The sequence below is a fragment of the Drosophila santomea genome, unplaced genomic scaffold, assembly GCF_016746245.2.
Source record: "Drosophila santomea strain STO CAGO 1482 unplaced genomic scaffold, Prin_Dsan_1.1 Segkk85_quiver_pilon_scaf, whole genome shotgun sequence".
NCBI classification, from domain to species: Eukaryota; Metazoa; Arthropoda; class Insecta; order Diptera; family Drosophilidae; genus Drosophila; species Drosophila santomea.
The window spans coordinates 67,589-87,920 of NW_025319021.1; the positions used below are offsets into that span (position 1 = coordinate 67,589).

The window sequence follows — 20,332 nt, forward strand, 5'->3', positions numbered from 1 at the left end:
ACATTTTTCTTTAATCATCTTTGTTCGGTTAAACGATTATAACCAAAAAAAAAAAAAATGATATAAAAAATTTGAATTTAAAAACTTAAGAACATGTATGTTTATACACAATGTGTCCTTAAATTTACTTAAAATTAAAATACAAAAAAAAATTGAAAAACAATACTTCCTTAAAATAAATGTAATTATAAAATTACTTAATAAAATTACGTTATTTTCCAAAAGGAGGAAGATGTAATGGGAAATTTTTTTTCCTTCTATTCCTCTCGGGAACTTAGGGCTTCTACGAGAGCTTTCCATCTAACTCTATTTTGAGCTGTCTGGTTTGCACTTGCCCATGTGGTGTTTATTTGGGTTAGTTCTTGGTGAGCGGTTCTTCTCCAGGTTGCTCTTGGCCTTCCTACTCGCTTGCTTCGTAGGGGGTTTCAGTCTAGTGCCAGTCTATGCTACTCGGCTTTCTTCTGAGAGCGTGCCCTATCCACAACCATTTTTTCTTCCTTATTTGTATGTGAATCGGGGACTCGTCTGTAACGCGCCACAGTTCTGTGTTGGCTATTCTGTTTGGCCAGAATACCCCACATATGACTCTCAGGCATTTGTTGCTGAAAGCCTGTAGCTTCTGCGTTATTTTCTTCGTGGCGAGCCATGTCTCACTTCCGTATAGCAGTATGGATTTCACACACGCATTGTAGATCCTGAGCTTTGTTCGTCGGCTGATTGGTCGGTCTCTCCATATGCGGTATAATCTCCCAAATGCTGAGCGGGCTTTGCCAAGACGACATCATCATCCACTCCACCACTGTTGGATATGATGGTGCCAAGGTATGGAAAACTGGTAATGAACTCGATTGGGTTCCCATTTATGTTGATGTTTCCTTGGCTGGAGTGGTTGAAGCGCATAGCTTTTGTTTTCGCTATGTTTATCTCGAGCCCTACGCTGCTGGCTATCCTGACGAGGTCGTCACTTTTCCTCTGTATGTCGTCGAGTCTGTGCGATATGAGACAGATGTCGTCTGCGTAGTCCATGTCCTCGAGGTGTCTGGTGAGGTTCCACGTAATTCCGCGCTAGGAAGAGCATACTTCGCTCATTAACTCGTCGACTACGATGTTGAAGAGGAGTGGTGACAGCGGGCATCCTTGCCGAATTCCGGTGTTTGTCTGGAAAGGTGCACTAGTGTTTCCATTGTGCAGTACCGCCAGGTTGGCATCGTCATACATCGATTTGATGATGGCGATGAGATTTGCAGGTACTCCTTTTCTTGCAAGTGCTCGCCATATTGCTGCTCTTTCAACTGAGTCGAATGCCTTCTTGAAGTCGATGAACAGGAGGTAAAGCGGGGCTCTCCATTCCACAGCTTGCTCGGTTATTATGCGTAGTGTATTTGCCTGGTCTTCGCAACTCCTGTGTGGTCTGAAGCCTGCCTGTTCGTCTCGGATTGTTGGCTCAATTGTAGCTAAGATCTTGTAGCTGGTGTTGAGCAGTGTTATCCCTAATGTGCATACATATCGAATAAGCACTGTATCAAATTAGAACCTTGGGAACAATCACATTGTAGCACTTTTTCAACAATGTTTATGTAAGACTTTTCAATTCCCAAGCATATCTTGAGTGCTCAGTAATCTGACCACACAAGAATGCTATTCAGACCAGAAGTGCAGAGTCTGCATAATTAGCATGCGCGACTGCTCGATCTTTATGTGCACATGACTCTCTTAGACAGCGGCGCTCTCGCTGCCAAAGTTAAGTACATAAGAACAAAGCAACGTCTCTGCCGATTCGATCTCTGCCGGCGCAGACGGATTGCATTTGGCTAGCTTGGACTCTTCAAGACCAAGCACAAATCAGTCTTTAATGAGTCTTCAATGAATCTTCTGTCTTAATCAGTCTTGAATCTCTTTAAATAAATGAATTACTATTATTACCCAACTTCAAAATGAAATACTTGTATTACAATACCGCCTGAAGCTCTATATGATTCCATATGAGTTCCAGAAACTCCACGGTTTACACGGTGAAATATACAATTATTGTTTATAGAGTGTAGAAGGAAGATGATAAAGATTATCCACCTTTGAAATTTATTTACCAATGAGTCTTAATGAGTAAAGACAGTACTTACTAAGGCCAACACGTTGGGGCGCAACTTTATTAATAAAATAATAATAATCATTACTGTAACGTGCAACGTTTGTAAAGCACTGTTTCGACCAAGATCTGACTTTGCGGGGCACGCTATAGGGTCCGGCTCTAGCTCGTCGACGTTGGGGGTGGAGGTCTTGCTCAGTCTGATCTGGCATTGGCTTATTATTTATTAATCAAGAATTGAGCGTGCTGCGACGGCATACGAAAAGATATCGGATATCAGATAGAGGAACGTAAACAAATTCCAAAAGAGACGGTAAGAGAAAGAAAAGAGGAGGAAAATTTGGTAATGGGACGTCGGTGTTATTACGTCATCGGAGACCCGCCCAACCTATGCAAATCGATAGAAACTTACAAGACAAATAAAAAAATGAAAAAATATTAAAACATTTTTCAAAAGTGTGGGCGTGGCAGTTTTGGGCGGTTTGTGGGCGTTAGAGTGGGCGTGGCAACCTGAATCGAAAAACTTGCGCTGCTTCTATGTCTCTGGAGTCTGTATGTTTAATCTCAACTTTCTAGCTTCTGTAGTTCCTGAGATCTGCTAAATAAGGATTACAGTAACGGTATCATTACGTTTTAGTTATAAATATATATATACGTTCATTGGGTGTCTCTTAGGTTAATTAATAGTTTTAATTAATATTTTAATTTCGGTTGGCATGATTAAATCTTTTTTAATTTTTCTTTCTTTATAAATTCCCTAAACTTTTATTACAATGTTCATCGTGTACTTGGTTTTATTTTTAAATTCCAAAATATTTATTCTTTTAACGAAGATAAGTCGGTTTTGTTTGGTTCAGTTTTAAGTAGATTTAACTAAATTCATCTTGATCTTAATTATCAATTTATTTTAGCGGCTAATTGGCAAATATAGGCGTTGTGTAATGACTTTTGTTTAAATTAAAATGTTTGGCAAAATACTAGACAATAATTATATTCTTAGTTTGTTGTTACTCACATTATTTTTTTCCAGCGGCGAAAGATCGACCTCCCGAGCGATGGCTGTAGACGAATGCGACTTAAGATCGCCATTGGTTAATTTAAACAAATAGTGTTCACAACATGTAGCAAGCTAAATCTTTTAAACCTTTCTCTTAAACTTAAAAGCGTATTAGTTCATGACTGCTTAATTATTAATAAAATTTTAACGAGACGGCTGAATAATTTTTATGATATAATTTCTTAACTTGCAAAACTTTTAAAGTTACAAAATGAATTTAATTTACGAATTTTTTTGTTTTGTTCAATTCCATTCCATTTCATTTCCTTTTAATGATTCCCTTTTTTCCAGTTGTAAAAACAAGAGCTTTTTCTTGAGTATAAATGATAAGTCGGATGGTGCTAGTTTAATAGTTAAATTTTAATGACAATTCTAGATTATGTCTCCTCACTTAAACTCCTCGTGGCTATATCTTCAACTTCAATTTTTTATCTGTCTTTGTTCTATTCTCTCTTTTTTCTAATTCCTATCTGCCACTTGTTCGCTAGTACGAGTTGGCAGCCTAGCGCAACAGCTGTTATGTTAACATCATCCAAAAAACGCGAAATTCAAATATACAAGATTATTCTAATTGGGTTTTGACCCAACATACCGGCCCCCTTGAAAGTATGCGATTGACTTTCAAGAGACAGGTAATAAGGCGAGTTTCCGTATAGGGCGGCGGATGATTCCCTTGGCAGTGCGTACGTCGGCTACACGCACGATGTTGTCCGCTCCTGCAATCGTGCTGACTATGCGCCCAAGAAGCCACCGTTGTGGGGGAAGATTATCCTCGTGAACGATGACCATGTCGTTGACAGCCAAATTTGGTGAAGTCTTCGTCCAGGTTGTGCGAACTTGGAGCTCGTTGATGTACTCGTGGCTCCAGCGACTCCAGATGTGATGTTTGAGTGCGCTGACCCTTTTCCATCGATCCAACTTGTCCAGGTTGTCGTCGATTGGTGGAAGTTCCGGTAGTGCTCGGAGTGCGTCACCCACTAAGAAGTGGCCAGGCGTGAGAGCGGCCAGGTCGTTTGGGTCTGATGAGAGCGGCGTTAACGGGCGAGAGTTCAGGATCGCCTCGACGTCAGCAGCTGCAGTGGCTAACTCCTCGAAGGTTAACCTGGTGTCTCGAAGAGTGCGATTGAGTAGTCCCTTGACACTTTTTACTGCAGCTTCCCATATGCCCCCGAAGTGTGGAGCCCTGGGTGGAATAAAGTGGAAGTTAATGAACTCTGAGCGACAGAAATAGTGGATTGTTCTTGTTGTTTCGTCTTTAAACAGAAACTGCTTCAACGATTCGAGCTTGTTGTTAGCTCCTACGAAATTTGTAGCGTTGTCACAGAATATGTCCGAGGGAAGTCCGCGTCGGGCAATAAAACGCTTTAGTGATGCAATGAAGCTATCCGTCGTGAGATCCGATACCACTTCGACATGTATCGCCTTCGTGGCAAAGCAAACGAAGACGGCTAGGTAGGCCTTGGTAGGCGGCTTACCCCGGATGCGCAAATAGACGTTGATTGGTCCGCAAAAGTCTATTCCACATCTTGAAAATGGTCTAGATGGTGTGATCCGCTCTTTAGGCAGTTGGCCCATTAGCTGCCTTTCGAGAGTTGGTCGATAGCGGCGACAATGTATACATGAGCGAACGACTTGTCGCGCCAAGTCCCTTGCATTCACTATCCAGAACTGTTTTCTAATTAAAGCGACGAGCGTCCATGGCCCGGCGTGATAGTTCTGTAGATGAAGATGGCGAGCGAACTGTGACACAAATGGATCCTTAGCTGGGAGCAGCACAGGATGCTTTTGGGTTTTTGGGTAGTCTGCTAGCTCCAGGCGCCCTCCGACCTTTAGCATTTGGAAGCCATCTGTAACCTGGAGGAAGAGACTAAGATTTTTAAGGTTAGTGCGAATCGGATGGCCCTTCAGGACCGAGGACATCTCTTGAGCGAAGTGAATAGTTTGAATATTCCAGACGATGCAATGTAGCTCCCGCATCAGTTCTGCTGGCGTCGGCGAAGGTGATTGGAATGGCGTTAGTTTACGGCAGCGCTGAGTAAATCTGTACACCCAAGCGATAACTAGTAGGCAGCGATGATGCGAACTGATCTTGTAGATTCCTTCAAGTAGTTGATTACTAGTCGTGTGTACGGCAAAGGCTGATTTTCTCTTCTCCAGTTGGACAGTTTCCATATCAATGTCACTGTTGTCTCGACTGTCCTTTGGCCAATGTTGATGATCTTGGCCTAGGAACTCAGGTCCCTCGAACCATATCGATTGTTCCAACTCGGTGATAGTGCAGCCCCTGGACAAGATATCAGCTGGGTTGCAGTGAGTAGGAACATGTTTCCAGTGGCAATCTGACGTGAGTTCTTGAATTTCGGCAATTCGATTGCCGACAAAGGTTGATAAGGTGGCCGAGTGTTGGCGATTCCAATGTAGAACAATTTGAGAATCGCACCATAAGAACGAAGTCGGCTTTCTGTCAGCGAAGATTCTAATGATTTTTTTGTAGAGCTGTGCTAACAAATGTGCTCCACACAGTGTGTCCCGTACTTGGTCCCATTTTAGGCCAAGCGTGCTGGTTAGCATTTCGTCGTCCAACTGCAAATGTTTGACTGTAGCGTCATCGACAAACTTGCAGTGATTTGAATGCCATTTTGCGAGTTCTAATTGGCCATCCTGTAGAATCGCTGTAACTTCCCTTTTGATTTGATGTAGCTCCTCTACCGTATCCGCTCCACCTAGGAAGTCATCCACATAGAAAGACGATTTGATGGCTTTAGCTCCAATCTCCAATTTGTCCATGAATTTGTCGGCTAGATATGACAAACTGCGTATGGCTAGATACGGTGCAGCCGCTGTGCCATAAGTTACAGTATTCAATTCGAAGGTGCTCAATGGTTGCGATGGCGACGCTCTCCAAAGAATGTATTGGAATCTGCGATCCTCGGCAAACATGTTGACTTGGCGGAACATCTTGACCACATCAGCAGTGATGGCATAGCGATGTATCCGAAAACGCAGGAGTAGTGTATAAAGATCTGGCTGAATGGTCGGCCCGACCATCAGAATGTCGTTGAGCGATTTCTGGGACGTCGTCTTGCAGGATGCGTCGAAAACCACTCTGAGCTTTGTTGATGTGCTATTAGGCTTTAGCACGCAGTGGTGCGGAATATAATAATGCGGAGTGTTTAACTGTGGATGGCTCACGGGACTCATGTGTCCCAGATTTTGAAACTCCTGCATAAATTCAACATATTTGGCCCCTACCTCAGGCCTTTTGCATAGGCTGCGTTCGAGGGAGAGGAATCTCCTTTTGGCAATGTCGAATGAGGCTCCGAGAACGGTAGGTTCATCTTTAAATGGAAGTCGTACTTCCAATCGACCATCTGAATTACGTCGTACCGTTTTGGTGTAGAACTCCTCACAGTTTCGCTGCTCTGGCGTAAGTGTGATCTCAGGAGGCTCCACATGATCGATGCGCCATAGCCGTTCCATTTTTTGGTCAATTTCTTTTAATGCGATAGATGAGTACTGATGGAGTGTTCTGGGATGAGCTCGACATCGACCAGACACTATCCATCCAAGTAGTGTTTTTTGTAGTACGGGCAGATCCTTTCCTAATTTAACTTGGCCGACTGCCAATATATCGAAGAAGGTTTCCGTCCCCAAAAGCAGATCGATCCGACGAGACTTGTTAAAGCTCTCGTCAGCAAGAGATGAGTGCTGCGGAAAGTTCCACGCAGAAATGTCAATTTCCGATTCTGGATGATAGGCAATGTGGGATGTCACGCAAAAATCAAGGAGCAACTCGAATCCATTGTGCCTCGACTTGATATTGGTGGTTGCATGGTGTTTAATTCGCGTTTGTGTCTCACCAATGCTACGAATCTCGAGGTTGAGCTTGCTCCGTGGCAGTCGAAGTCTTTGAGCAAACTCCTCGGATATGAAATTCACCTGAGAATAGCAAGTTCTAAAAACTACAACAGTATAGTGAAAGTTAAACACGAAGTGTAAAGTGCAGTTTGCACAACTAACAATTATTGACTATAGTAATTATTTACTAAAATAAATAATTATTCCATATTGTTCTGGTAATTGTTATATGTGGACTTAGAACAATGAATCAAAACGACATACGTTCTCAGCGACAATGTGAACAAGACGAGCGCCGGCTCTCTTTACAACGCAACAATGCATACTTTTCTTTCGTCTCACCGCAAATCGGTGATCGAGCACCCTCACCTTCAACTAACTCGAAACTTTTGCCCTCAGAGAACGACAGACCGCGTTCTTGCTCTCCCTCTCTGCCTGCTTCGGCTCACAAGTCGTGGAGCGAAGAGACCGCCTCTCCTACCCCGCTCCTCTCGCAGCGCCAAACGACCGTCCCGGGTAACTGTAACACTGCAATAACGAGTGCAGTGACCTCACTGGCAACTGTCACTGCTACCACAACAACAACTTCGTCAGCGGCCCAACTAATTATCGCTGTGCCAGCTGTAAATAATTCAGCAGCACTGACCGTTTGCAACAACAATAATGCACGCAAAGAAGAATCAAAACAAAAGCAGAAGTCGATTTCGACTGTGCAGACTGGCATGGATCGCTACATCCAAATCAAGAGAAAGCTCAGCCCTCAAAACAATAAGGCAGGTAATCAACCCAAAATCAATCGAACCAGCAACGGCAATGAAAACTCTGCAGTAAATAATTCAAACCGATATGCTATCTTGGCTGATTCTGCGACCGAACAACCCAACGAAAAAACGGTAGGGGAACCAAAAAAGACCAGGCCTCCACCAATTTTCATACGAGAACAAAGTACAAATGCACTTGTAAATAAACTCGTTGCTTTGATTGGTGACAGCAAATTCCACATTATCCCACTTAAAAAAGGAAATATTCATGAAATAAAACTACAGATCCAAACAGAAGCAGACCACCGTATAGTGACTAAATACCTAAATGATGCTGGTAAAAACTACTACACATACCAATTAAAAAGTTGCAAAGGGCTACAGGTAGTACTTAAGGGCATTGAAGCAACAGTGACACCAGCTGAGATAATTGAGGCTCTGAAGGCCAAAAACTTTTCTGCAAAGACAGCTATTAATATTTTAAACAAAGACAAAGTTCCGCAGCCACTATTCAAAATAGAACTCGAACCAGAGCTCCAGGCACTAAAGAAAAACGAAGTGCACCCAATATACAATTTACAGTACTTGCTACATCGGAGGATCACCGTGGAGGAGCCGCACAAACGTATCAATCCAGTTCAATGTACTAATTGCCAAGAATACGGCCACACAAAGGCATACTGCACCCTTAAGTCCGTATGTGTTGTCTGTAGCGAACCTCATACTACCGCAAACTGCCCCAAAAACAAGGACGATAAGTCTGTGAAGAAATGCAGTAACTGCGGGGAAAAACATAATGCAAACTACAGAGGCTGTGTGGTGTACAAAGAATTGAAGAGCCGCCTAAACAAACGTATTGCCACAGCACATACATACAACAAAGTCAATTTCTACTCTCCGCAACCGATTTTTCAACCACCCCTAACTGTCCCAAGCACTACTCCAACAATTTCTTTCGCTAGCGCCCTAAAATCCGGACTAGAAGTGCCCGCCCCACCGACAAGAACTGCTCATTCCGAACATACACCGACAAACATCCAACAAACACAACAAAGTGGCATCGAAGCTATGATGCTATCCCTACAGCAAAGCATGAAAGACTTTATGACGTTCATGCAAAATACTTTGCAAGAGCTCATGAAAAACCAAAATATCCTGATTCAACTTCTTGTATCTTCAAAATCCCCATAATGGCTTCCCTACGGATATCTCTGTGGAACGCAAATGGCGTTTCACGGCATACACAAGAGCTCACACAGTTCATTTACGAAAAAAACATCGACGTAATGCTACTATCAGAAACGCACCTCACAAATAAAAACAATTTTCATATACCAGGATACTTGTTCTATGGTACAAATCATCCAGATGGTAAAGCTCATGGAGGCACTGGAATACTCATCAGAAATCGCATAAAACACCACCACTTAAACAATTTTGACAAAAACTACTTACAATCTACGTCCATAGCCTTACAACTCAACAATGGTTCAACGACTCTAGCCGCAGTCTACTGCCCACCGCGCTTTCCAATCTCTGAGGATCAATTCATGGAATTCTTTAACACACTAGGTGACAGGTTCATCGCAGCGGGTGACTATAACGCCAAGCACACCCATTGGGGATCTCGACTTGTGACGCCAAAGGGTAAGCAATTGTACAATGCGCTTACGAAGCCAGAAAACAAGCTAGACTATGTATCCCCGGGTAAGCCTACATACTGGCCAGCAGACCCAAGAAAAATCCCAGACCTGATCGATTTTGCAATTACTAAACATGTCCCCCGCAACATGGTCACCGCCGAAGCACTAGCAGATTTATCATCAGATCACTCACCTGTTTTTCTAAATATGCTAACTCGCCCCCACATCGTCGACCCACCGTATAGACTCACAAATTTTAGAACAAACTGGCCAAGGTATCAAAAGTATGTCTGTTCACACATAGAACTAACGACGGCATTATCTACAAAGGAGGATATAGACAAGTCAACGGAAACTCTTGGAAACATTTTAGTTTCGGCTGCAAAGGCTTCAACCCCGCCAGTGACGTATGCAAAACCAAACTACATCAAAACTAATCGCGAAATCGAGCGGCTGGTATTAGATAAACGACGCCTACGAAGGGATTGGCAGTCTAATAGATCACCAATTACAAAGCACATGCTTAAGATAGCCACACGCAGGCTTACCAATGCTCTCAAACAAGAGGAAAAAAACAGCCAACGTTCATATATCGAGCAACTCTCTCCCACCAGCACTAAGTACCCTCTTTGGAGAGCTCACAGAAACCTAAAGACTCCAATAGCGCCAATTATGCCACTACGAAGTCCCTCTGGCACCTGGTTTCGAAGTGATGAAGAAAGAGCCAGTGCTTTCGCTGACCATCTACAAAATGTATTCCGACCAAATCCCTCTACCAACACATTTATTCTCCCTCCTTTAATAGCAGCCAATCTAGATCCTCAAGAACCCTTTGAATTCCGACCATGTGAACTAGCAAAGGTTATCAAAGAGCAACTGAACCCAAGAAAATCGCCTGGCTACGACCTAATAACTCCAAGAATGCTCATTGAACTCCCAAAGTGTGCTATTCTTCACATCTGCCTGTTGTTCAACGCAATCGCCAAGCTTGGATACTTCCCTCAAAAATGGAAAAAGTCGACCATAGTAATGATTCCAAAGCCAGGAAAAGATAAAACGCAGCCATCATCATATAGACCGATAAGCTTACTAACATGTCTTTCAAAGCTGTTTGAAAAAATGCTACTCCTTCGGATTAGCCCTCATCTTAGAATAAACAACACACTTCCAACACATCAATTTGGCTTTAGAGAAAAACATGGAACCATCGAACAGGTCAATCGAATCACGTCAGAAATTCGTACTGCTTTTGAACATCGAGAATACTGCACAGCCATTTTTCTAGACGTCGCGCAGGCATTTGGCTCGATGGACTTTTGTTTAAAATAATCAAGCTGTTGCCCCAAAACACACATACGCTACTGAAGTCATACCTATATAACAGAGTGTTTGCAATAAGATGCGATACAAGCACTTCACGCGATTGCGCAATCGAAGCTGGAGTGCCGCAAGGCAGTGTACTGGGTCCAATCTTATACACCCTGTATACGGCGGATTTCCCCATAGACTACAATCTAACAACCTCCACGTTCGCTGATGATACCGCGATACTCAGTCGCTCCAAATGCCCAATAAAAGCCACGGCACTCCTATCCCGACACTTAACATCTGTAGAACGATGGCTTGCCGACTGGAGAATTTCAATAAATGTTCAAAAATGCAAGCAGGTTACCTTTACCTTAAACAAACAAACATGCCCACCACTGGTCTTGAATAACATATGCATTCCACAAGCCGACGAGGTAACATATCTGGGTGTTCATCTGGACAGGCGGCTCACTTGGCGCAAACATATAGAAGCCAAATCGATACATCTTAAACTTAAAGCAAGGAACCTCCACTGGCTCATAAATGCTCGCTCTCCACTTAGTCTGGAGTTCAAAGCTCTTCTATACAACTCCGTCTTAAAACCTATCTGGACTTATGGCTCCGAGCTGTGGGGCAACGCATCCAGAAGTAACATAGACATTATTCAGCGAGCACAGTCAAGAATTCTGAGAATTATCACTGGAGCGCCGTGGTACCTTCGGAACGAAAACATACACAGAGACCTAAAAATCAAATTAGTAATCGAAGTAATAGCTGAGAAAAAAACGAAGTATAACGAAAAGCTGACCACCCATACAAATCCCCTCGCAAGAAAACTAATCCGAGTATGCAGTCAAAGCCGGCTGCACCGCAACGACCTCCCAGCCCAGCAATAAACTTATTAGGGCATTAATGAAAAAACTATCACTAAGTGAAAGTTAATTAAGTTAGATTAAGATTTGAACACTTATTGTTAGTCTCTTAACACAAAGGGAAGATTCAATAAATAATAAAAAAGGAAAAAAAAAAAAAAAAAAAAAAAAACCTGAGAACATGAATCCAGAAGCGCTCTTCCTATTTTGTAGCTTCCAGATGCATCCTTGACCAGAATCAGTGCCGTGGCCAGAATGACACAGTCGGAACGAGACTCCGTGTGAGTATGCGCGACTGCGTCCGAAACTTGTACAGGCTCCGCTTGAGGGAGTGGCAAGGGAGATGCGGCCGATTCTGGCGATGGCCGATGAAGCAGCGAGTGATGCGGTAGTGCACATGAGTGGCACCTCCGCGTCGACGGGCAGTTGGCTACAAGATGACCCCTGCCAAGGCAATTAATGCATAGCTTGTGGCGCTATATTGCATTGAGGCGATTATCTAGGGCGAGATTGATTAGTTCTGGGCATCTAAAGGTCTTGTGGTCTGTCTGTGAACAGATGTTACAAGTTTGTGTGGTGCAATTGAAGGACAGACTTGCCTGATTCCTCTGCGAGCGAGTCACCATCAGAGTGGGAGTCCTCTTGGTTCAGTCAATCGTGGCCCAGGTGACGTCGATGATGTATCGCTTCTCTAGTCAAATTTCCATTTGTGTTCTTCAGTAAATACAGCACTTTATTTCGTTTGTGATATTTATATTTTTTAATTATACAAAATATATCTGGACAGTACACGTCCGTTCGTTAGCAACGTTGTATAAAGAGTGAATTGAGACTGAGTTCTGAAAAATGTCTTTGTCTTATATATATCTTAGCTAGCTCAGTTTGTTTACATTATAATTTTGCAGCCGGCCAACTGTCCAATGCTTGACATAGTATTCTTGCTGATGTAGCTTCTAAGCGGATGTGTCTGCAGTTGCGACATTCGCTTACTAGCTACAATGTTTCCCGGTTCAATAACATTGTTAGTGAATTTGGAACGATCGAGGGGGTTTCGGTGGAGAGTGTAGGCGTGGTACCGATGGGTCGGTAACTCCTCCCCCCCCAGATTGAAGCGATGGCCATAGTGACGGTATGTCCAGCGCGACCATGGGTACATGATGTTCTGGATTTGGTGTAAAGATTGTGACAGGCCTTCTTGCTTTCCAGACAATGATTGTTGCTATGGATAGTACTGCCACTATCATATAAAGGATGGACGTGTGCTGTGTTGTTGTGTTACTTGCGATGATTACCCTCTTATGTATGTCTATTGCTTCTAGATGTAATCTTTGCAGTGTCAGTGTTTCCACCGTGTTGTTTCTTGAAATCCCTCTTGTAGGTGGCATAATTATCTCTGGATGTTCTAATATACTTTCTATAGTGTTATCATAGTCCAGTCCATTTATTTCTACTGTAGCATTTCCATAAGTTATTATCGCCGATCCGTTTATACAGGTCTCATTGCCTTCTGGTGTTTTTACTTTAGTTTCCTTCGCATTAAAGATGAAGATGTATCCCTTTTCTGGTTCAAATATATCTGTGACCATACCAGTATTCTGCATGTCACAATTACTGTGATTATTCTTTAGTAAATTCTGGATACATAATTCGTTTGTTGGTCGTGTTTCAATGTTTTCTATATCGCAAATGGATGTGTTGGCAGTTTGTTGGCATTTGTTCGAAAGGTGTACAATTTTATAATCATTATATGCTATAAACTTAGGCGCTATTATAAAAAATGTTTTGTTGAGCGGTAATGGTATAATTCTAGCAATTTTATAATTTTGTTTTTTGAATATAGGTATCATAATTTCAAATATTATTTTATCTTGTGTATTATATGTATTTAATTTAATTAATTTGTATATCTCTTGTTTTGATTTGATAGTAATATTTTGTTTTCTTATGATCTCTTCAATTTTTGTGATCTCTTTTGGATCTAGTATTAGCTTAGGTATTATTTTTATTTTAGCCATTATTATACTTTCTGATAGATCATTTAAATGATTTACAAGCCGATCTATATTATATATTATTCTATTAATGTATTGTAATTTATTAATTTGGTCCTGTTCTTTCGATAGTACTTTAAAAATTTTATTTTGAGATGTTTCTAAAAATCGACTTATCATAGCTTGCTCTTGGTTAATGCTTTTTGCTACATCTTGGAATCTTATTTGTATCTCATTGTTAAATGCTTCTTGATCTAGTAGCGCATTTGTTAAGTTTCTTTCTTTTTCTTTTAATGTGTCTATTTTTTCTTCTATCTCTTGGCCATCATTGGCGTCCATATTACCGGTTATTGATTTTACGATACTTCCTAATCCGTTCACTAAACCCCGTTTTTGTTTTCCCGAGGGTGTTAGTATTTCTATCTTTTCCCGCAATTGGGCTATCTTACCCTCTAGGATATAAGCTGCATCAATGAGCGTTTCATCTTGCTGTATCAAATTTAGTGTACTACTAAATTGTTCTACACAGCTTTCATATTCCTGTAGATCTATTATATGTTTAATATTTTTATAAGTTTGGATTATTAAGCATTCTCCTAGTTCTATTTTGGCGATGGGATTAGTGGACTCATTAATATCTTGGATCGATATGAATTGTGCCGAAACTAGCACGAATCTAAAAAAAAGAGAAAAGGCCGAGACATTTAGTTATCTTCTTGTTTCTTTGTAGTTTTTCTGATTTTAGACTTGTGTATCTTTTGGCCTCTGCTTGTTTTAAATGTAGGTCCATGTACCCTTAACACTTTATGGATTGAAAAACGAGGTGTAATCTTATTTCTTCTATTTTCTTTTCTTCTAGATTTAAATGTTCGAATCTAAACTTTTGTGATTCTTCGGGAGTATTCTGCAGTGTATATGTATCAGAAGTAATTGTATGTAATTCGATAACTTCTTCTTCTTTATAGGGTATTGATTCTATTGGTTGTTCGACATATACTAGTCGATCAGTATCTGCGTAGTTGGACACCTCGAAATTACTGATGCCGTTTTCGGCCCTATATATCCCGTCTGATATAATTAAATCTTTTTCAATGGCTACTGCTTTGCATATTATATCTCCCTGTCTCGTTTGTACCGGCAGTGGTATTATTGTTTTAGTATGTCCCTCTATCGTAAATATGTTTGATGTAGTATTATTTATAATTATAATGTCAAGATTTGCATCAGTCGTAAACAGTTTACGTTTACTTAGATCAATTTTTGCCTCTAACTGTGATAATATGTCCATACCAAAAAGACCATTAAAGAATGGGTGAAATTTAAATAATAGTAAGCTTATAATCCCTGTCCTGTTAAATTCTTGCGGCATCTTCCATGCCGTTCTTTCTGTTATTGTATGTTTGTCTAAGGCCGTTTTTATAGTAATTGGTGAACTTAGAGCCTGTATGTTTTTAGGTTGGACAAGTAACGGATCAACAAAAGAATTAGTAGAACCTGTATCCAACAAAAATCTTAATGGGGTGTGGTCATTTGTATGTAATAGTATGAAAGGTAAACCCGCCCCATGTGTTTGACCATTTATGAACCCGGTTGGTTTGGGGAGGCTCTTGCCTGAAAATTTGTCATTGTCTGATTTCCTACCTCGCTTTGTTCCGTTTCTATATTATTCAAACTAGCTGAGGGAACGTTGCTGCTCTTAAAAGGGTTATTCCTCTGTTCAAAATTTTTGCCATTATTATTATATTGTTTCTGTCCGCTACTGAATCTATTGTTAATCTGTCTCTGATTTTGATTATTGTACGGATTCGTACGATTACCTTGATTGCCTCGCTCTGCATAACTTCTATCTCTCTTTCCTTGGTAATAAAAGGTTTGTTCTATCTGACAACATTCGTAGGCCTGTTCTATAGTTGTAGGGTTTTTTAGTCTTATAATCGTTCTAAGGGGTTCTCTTAGAGCGACCATGAATGAGTTCAGAGCAACCTCGTTATAAAGTTGTTTCTTCGCTTCCATTACAGTGGTCGCGTGATTTCCTCCTTGTGCCGATGATACGAGCTGTCCTCTAATTTTGGTAATTGTCGAGAATAGCTGACCAAGTGACAGATTATCTGGGAGTGATTGAATTTCCCTAAGGAGAATCGCTTCTGACTTCTTACTGCCATACAATCTTTTGAGTCCCTCTTTAATATCATCCCACACTAGTGAGGTACCGGCTAGGGTCAAACTTTCATCTGCTTTTCCTATAACTTTATTTCTTATAGCCCGAAGAAGTAATAATCCATAGGGAGTTTGATCTGTGCCCCTAATAAGCATTATTATTTCCTCGACATTAGTGATGAATTTATCCAACTGACTCGGCTGGCCATCAAACGTTGGCAATTCCTTAATGAATGATAATATATCATTAGGGCTCAATGTCGTTGATATAGCGCTTACTCCACTCACCGTTGGTGAGATCGAATGAGAAACGTTGCCAGAATCCATATTACCTGCTACCTGTTCAACAATCTGACTACTCGCTCTAGTAGTTGGGCCTGCGGATTTACTTGAGCCTAGTCCCTGTCTAGTTTTTTCTACAATCTTCTTTGACATCTAGACGCAAGCTATTTCCAAGTCGAATCCTAATACTCTCTTTTCTTTCAAATATTGTGTTCTTAGAATATTTATATAAGATAGATGTGCGTTACAAATTGTGTGCAATATTTTGTGTTGTTTTTAACAATGTTATATGTGTAATAATAATAATTTTTTGTTTATACTGTATATGTTAGTGAGTGTTTGTGGTGTTCTCTCTGTAATGTAAGATACTTTAGTATATGTTTGTTTATAGATATATGTATCTTTTGCTGTGCAGCAGTTTTTTGTAAATTAAAAGAAACTTTCTTAGTTTTGAATTTGTGAGTATAGCTCTGTATGTCAGTGATCGTGCCACATTAACTTTGAATGCATGTATGTATGTATACTTCTATTGCGATCGAATCAGCATTCTTTGTAGTCTAATATCAGCGATAGATATTGCTACTTTTGAATACATAATACGTACTTGCCAATAGTTTATATATTTATTCTTGCCGTGCTATGTGACAACAACAGTAGTCTCAGCGTTTGATACCCTGTTGTCGTGAGTTTGTAAGTAAGTATCAGCGTTTGATCATTACTACACTTCACTCTTTCACTACGGCACTAATGTGTTTAAAATTGTGTGGTATTCTTTTGTGCAGCTATTTTACAACAACAGTGACATCATCGTTTGATGTCTTGTTGAAGCGAATGTATAAGTATAGCAATATCAGCGATTGATCTTTGCTATCCTCCACTCGACTATAGCAACTGAATTTTTCTTTGTCAGTACTTTTTTTTTTTCTTTTTTTTGTTGCCATTAAATACATACAATGTAGTTTCGTCGTCAGCGTTTGACTTCGCCACCACGTCACTGTTTATATTTGCGGCATATACTGTTGGTTATTTATATGTGTATAGTTTAATTTTGCTTATGTGTTTTGTGTGTGTGCTTTTGTTTGTATGTTTTAGTTATATTTAGGCCCTTTTTTTTTTTGACCCGATCACTGGTTTATAGTTTTAAGCTGTGTATATTTGCTACATGTTTCTTTTAATTTATTTTCCACTGCACTCTACTCACTGCATAATCTTAAATATAATCTTGTGTAAGTTCATTCCGTTTTCCGGCTGCGCCAGTCACCATCAGAGTGGGAGTCCTCTTGGTTCAGTCAATCGTGGCCCAGGTGACGTCGATGATGTATCGCTTCTCTAGTCAAATTTCCATTTGTGTTCTTCAGTAAATACAGCACTTTATTTCGTTTGTGATATTTATATTTTTTAATTATACAAAATATATCTGGACAGTACACGTCCGTTCGTTAGCAACGTTGTATAAAGAGTGAATTGAGACTGAGTTCTGAAAAATGTCTTTGTCTTATATATATCTTAGCTAGCTCAGTTTGTTTACATTATAATTTTGCAGCCGGCCAACTGTCCAATGCTTGACATAGTATTCTTGCTGATGTAGCTTCTAAGCGGATGTGTCTGCAGTTGCGACATTCGCTTACTAGCTACAATGTTTCCCGGTTCAATAACATTGTTAGTGAATTTGGAACGATCGAGGGGGTTTCGGTGGAGAGTGTAGGCGTGGTACCGATGGGTCGGTAACTAGCGCGACCTATGGCCACCTGGTTGACTTATAGGGGCTTCAGCAGGAGGCTTCTTATCCGATTCCAAATATTGACAATGACGTTCAACGACTCCAACGCATTTGTCCCACGAAGGCAACGTAGTGTAGTCCAGCGACTCATTCCACTTCCTCTTAGTCTCCTGGTCCACTTTGCCCATAACTATGGAGATGAGCATGGCCTCGCAAATCTGTGGCTCGGTGCTCAACGAACGCAACGAGTTGTATAATGCGGATGCATTATCGATTAGGCTGCGCAACTGCTGACCATTTGACTTAGCGACAGTTGGCAATGCGAAGAGTGACGATATGTTATCCAAAAATACGAGAGTCGGGTTGTCATAGCGCTGCTTTAAGCGGTCCAGAGCCTTTGTGTAGTTGTCTGCGGTCACCTGGAAAGCTCGAACCGTTTCAAGGGCTGGTCCTCGAAGACAGTTTAACAACTGGTTGAACTTCTCGATCTTAGACATGGATGGCTGGTGGCCAATAACTTGGTTAAACGACAAGATAAAGTTTTGGTACTCGCAGTATTTGCCGTCAAATGTCGGCAATGATAAGCGCGGGAGCTTAACTGCAGATGTGTGCCCAAAATTAACCGTAGATTCATGAATGCCGGTGCTGTTAGCGTCTGGTCCAAGTTGCTCCTGAACGCAAACCTTGGCGTGGATAAACAGTTCCTCTATTTCGAAGCGAGTATTGCGCTGCGCCTCAGCTGGCTCCATCTGCTCTATGGCTTCCTGGGTAGATAAAGCAAGTTTAAAATACGATTCCAAAATGGACAAACGGCAAGATAATTCCAACGGAGATAAATTCAAACCAGGTTCCACTGATTTGCTCATACGTGTAAGGTTTTTTCGAGCACTCGTTCGTTGAGCTTTAAGTTGCTCCAGCGAAGACATTTTTGCAGATGTTTTTTTACTTTATTTAATTTCGATCTGGATATTCCTTGCTTGACAAGGTCTGTGAGAGCGAGCGAGACGACGAGATGTAGTGGAAATTTTTCGCTCGCCAAGCCTAGAGTGCAACCCCAACTATAGCGATGACACTTGGAGGATGTCCAACGATGTCCAATGATGCGGCGGGAGACCCTTGAGTATAGCCGGCACCTGCGCTGCATGTAGTTGTGGGCAAATGCACTAGCGAAAATCCTATGCGGACGCTGGGTAGACCGGCAGCGAACGCGATGCGCGAATGTACGAGAGTTTGGCAGGGCAAAAGTCGTAAATGCGCGTGCGAGACTTAGAGCAAAGTAAAAATGGGGGCGAACGTAACCACAATCATCACCACAAATTAACTAAAACGTAGCACAAGTCCTGTCACGGTCGCCAAAATGTAAAAACAAGAGCTTTTTCTTGAGTATAAATGATAAGTCGGATGGTGCTAGTTTAATAGTTAAATTTTAATGACAATTCTAGATTATGTCTCCTCACTTAAACTCCTCGTGGCTATATCTTCAACTTCAATTTTTTATCTGTCTTTGTTCTATTCTCTCTTTTTTCTAATTCCTATCTGCCACTTGTTCGCTAGTACGAGTTGGCAGCCTAGCGCAACAGCTGTTATGTTAACATCATTCAAAAAACGCGAAATTCAAATATACAAGATTATTCTAATTGGGTTTTGACCCAACACCAGTTAATAATAATTTGATTTGTAGTTCAAATTAATTAATTTCCAAATTCTTTCTCGCAGTGTAATTAAGGTAAGCAAGCAGTGGCAGCATGGCTCTCGCCGAAATTAGGGAACTCGTGACCGCTTATAAAACTAATGTGTGGCTCGCTTTTAATAAATGTTCGTCTCTATTATCGAGGGATCACTGTATGGGGCCGAAAAACCACATTTTACAAATCCAAATCTAAAAGCCTGGGTTCAGACACTAGAATGGGACTTAAATCTGCCTTTTGGCCACCTTTACGGCAGTCCAAGATTTTTCTTTACAGCAGCCACTTAATTTTTTCAAAGTCTCGAGTTGCCCCTTTGAAAACCCTAACCGTGCCAGAACTTGAGCTTGGCGGAGCTGAACTCCTAGCTCGGATTATAGCTGAAATCTGTAAATTGAACGTTTTTGAAGGTATTATCTTGGGAGAATCCTTCAAGATTCAACGCGATTGTAGCAAAGCGAGAGATATCTTTTTGCATGGAGCTCTTTCCAGCGAGCTTACCGAGTCCTCCTTGTAGGCCCATGGACCGCCCTTTCTGAGTAGCCACATAACTGATTGGCCACAAACAACAGTTACAGAGAAGCCAATACTGGAACTTCTTTGAAGGGTCTTGCTTGTAAAATCTACCTACACTGATATGCTCTGCAGCGTATGTTTGGATATATCCATAAGTTTTGCAAGCGCATTCGACATCCTGGGCTTACTATCGCCGACATTCAAAGTGGGACTTCTCTGTTCCTGTAGTACTTGCCTTGCTGTTACACTTCATTTACCAAGTTGGGCTTCTTCGAGTAGATGGTAGATTAAAGAACTCTTCATTGGAGTTCGCTGTACCCTCGCTGTTACCCTTCATTACCCAAGTTGGGGTTCTTTGAGTAGATGGTTGGTTGAAAAACTCTTCGTTCAATAGCC

At 41.2% G+C, this 20,332-nt stretch overlaps 2 protein-coding genes across 2 annotated transcripts; both read right to left on the reverse strand.

Annotated features, from left to right (window-relative positions):
- Positions 1-675: 675 nt before the first annotated feature.
- Positions 676-12,567, reverse strand: LOC122756642. The gene is made up of 5 exons (XM_044006860.1): positions 12,476-12,567; positions 12,376-12,424; positions 11,759-12,061; positions 3,846-7,082; positions 676-1,065 (listed from the first exon to the last, which is right to left on the reverse strand). The coding sequence occupies exons 1-5, from the start codon at positions 12,565-12,567 to the stop codon at positions 676-678; spliced, it is 4,071 nt and encodes a 1,356-aa protein (XP_043862795.1).
- A 5,176-nt stretch (positions 12,568-17,743) lies between these two features.
- On the reverse strand, positions 17,744-19,969 carry LOC122756643. Its single transcript, XM_044006861.1, has 2 exons — positions 19,922-19,969; positions 17,744-18,499 (listed from the first exon to the last, which is right to left on the reverse strand). Exons 1-2 carry the CDS (start codon positions 19,967-19,969, stop codon positions 17,744-17,746), a joined length of 804 nt encoding a protein of 267 aa, XP_043862796.1.
- Between the last annotated feature and the right edge of the window lie 363 nt (positions 19,970-20,332).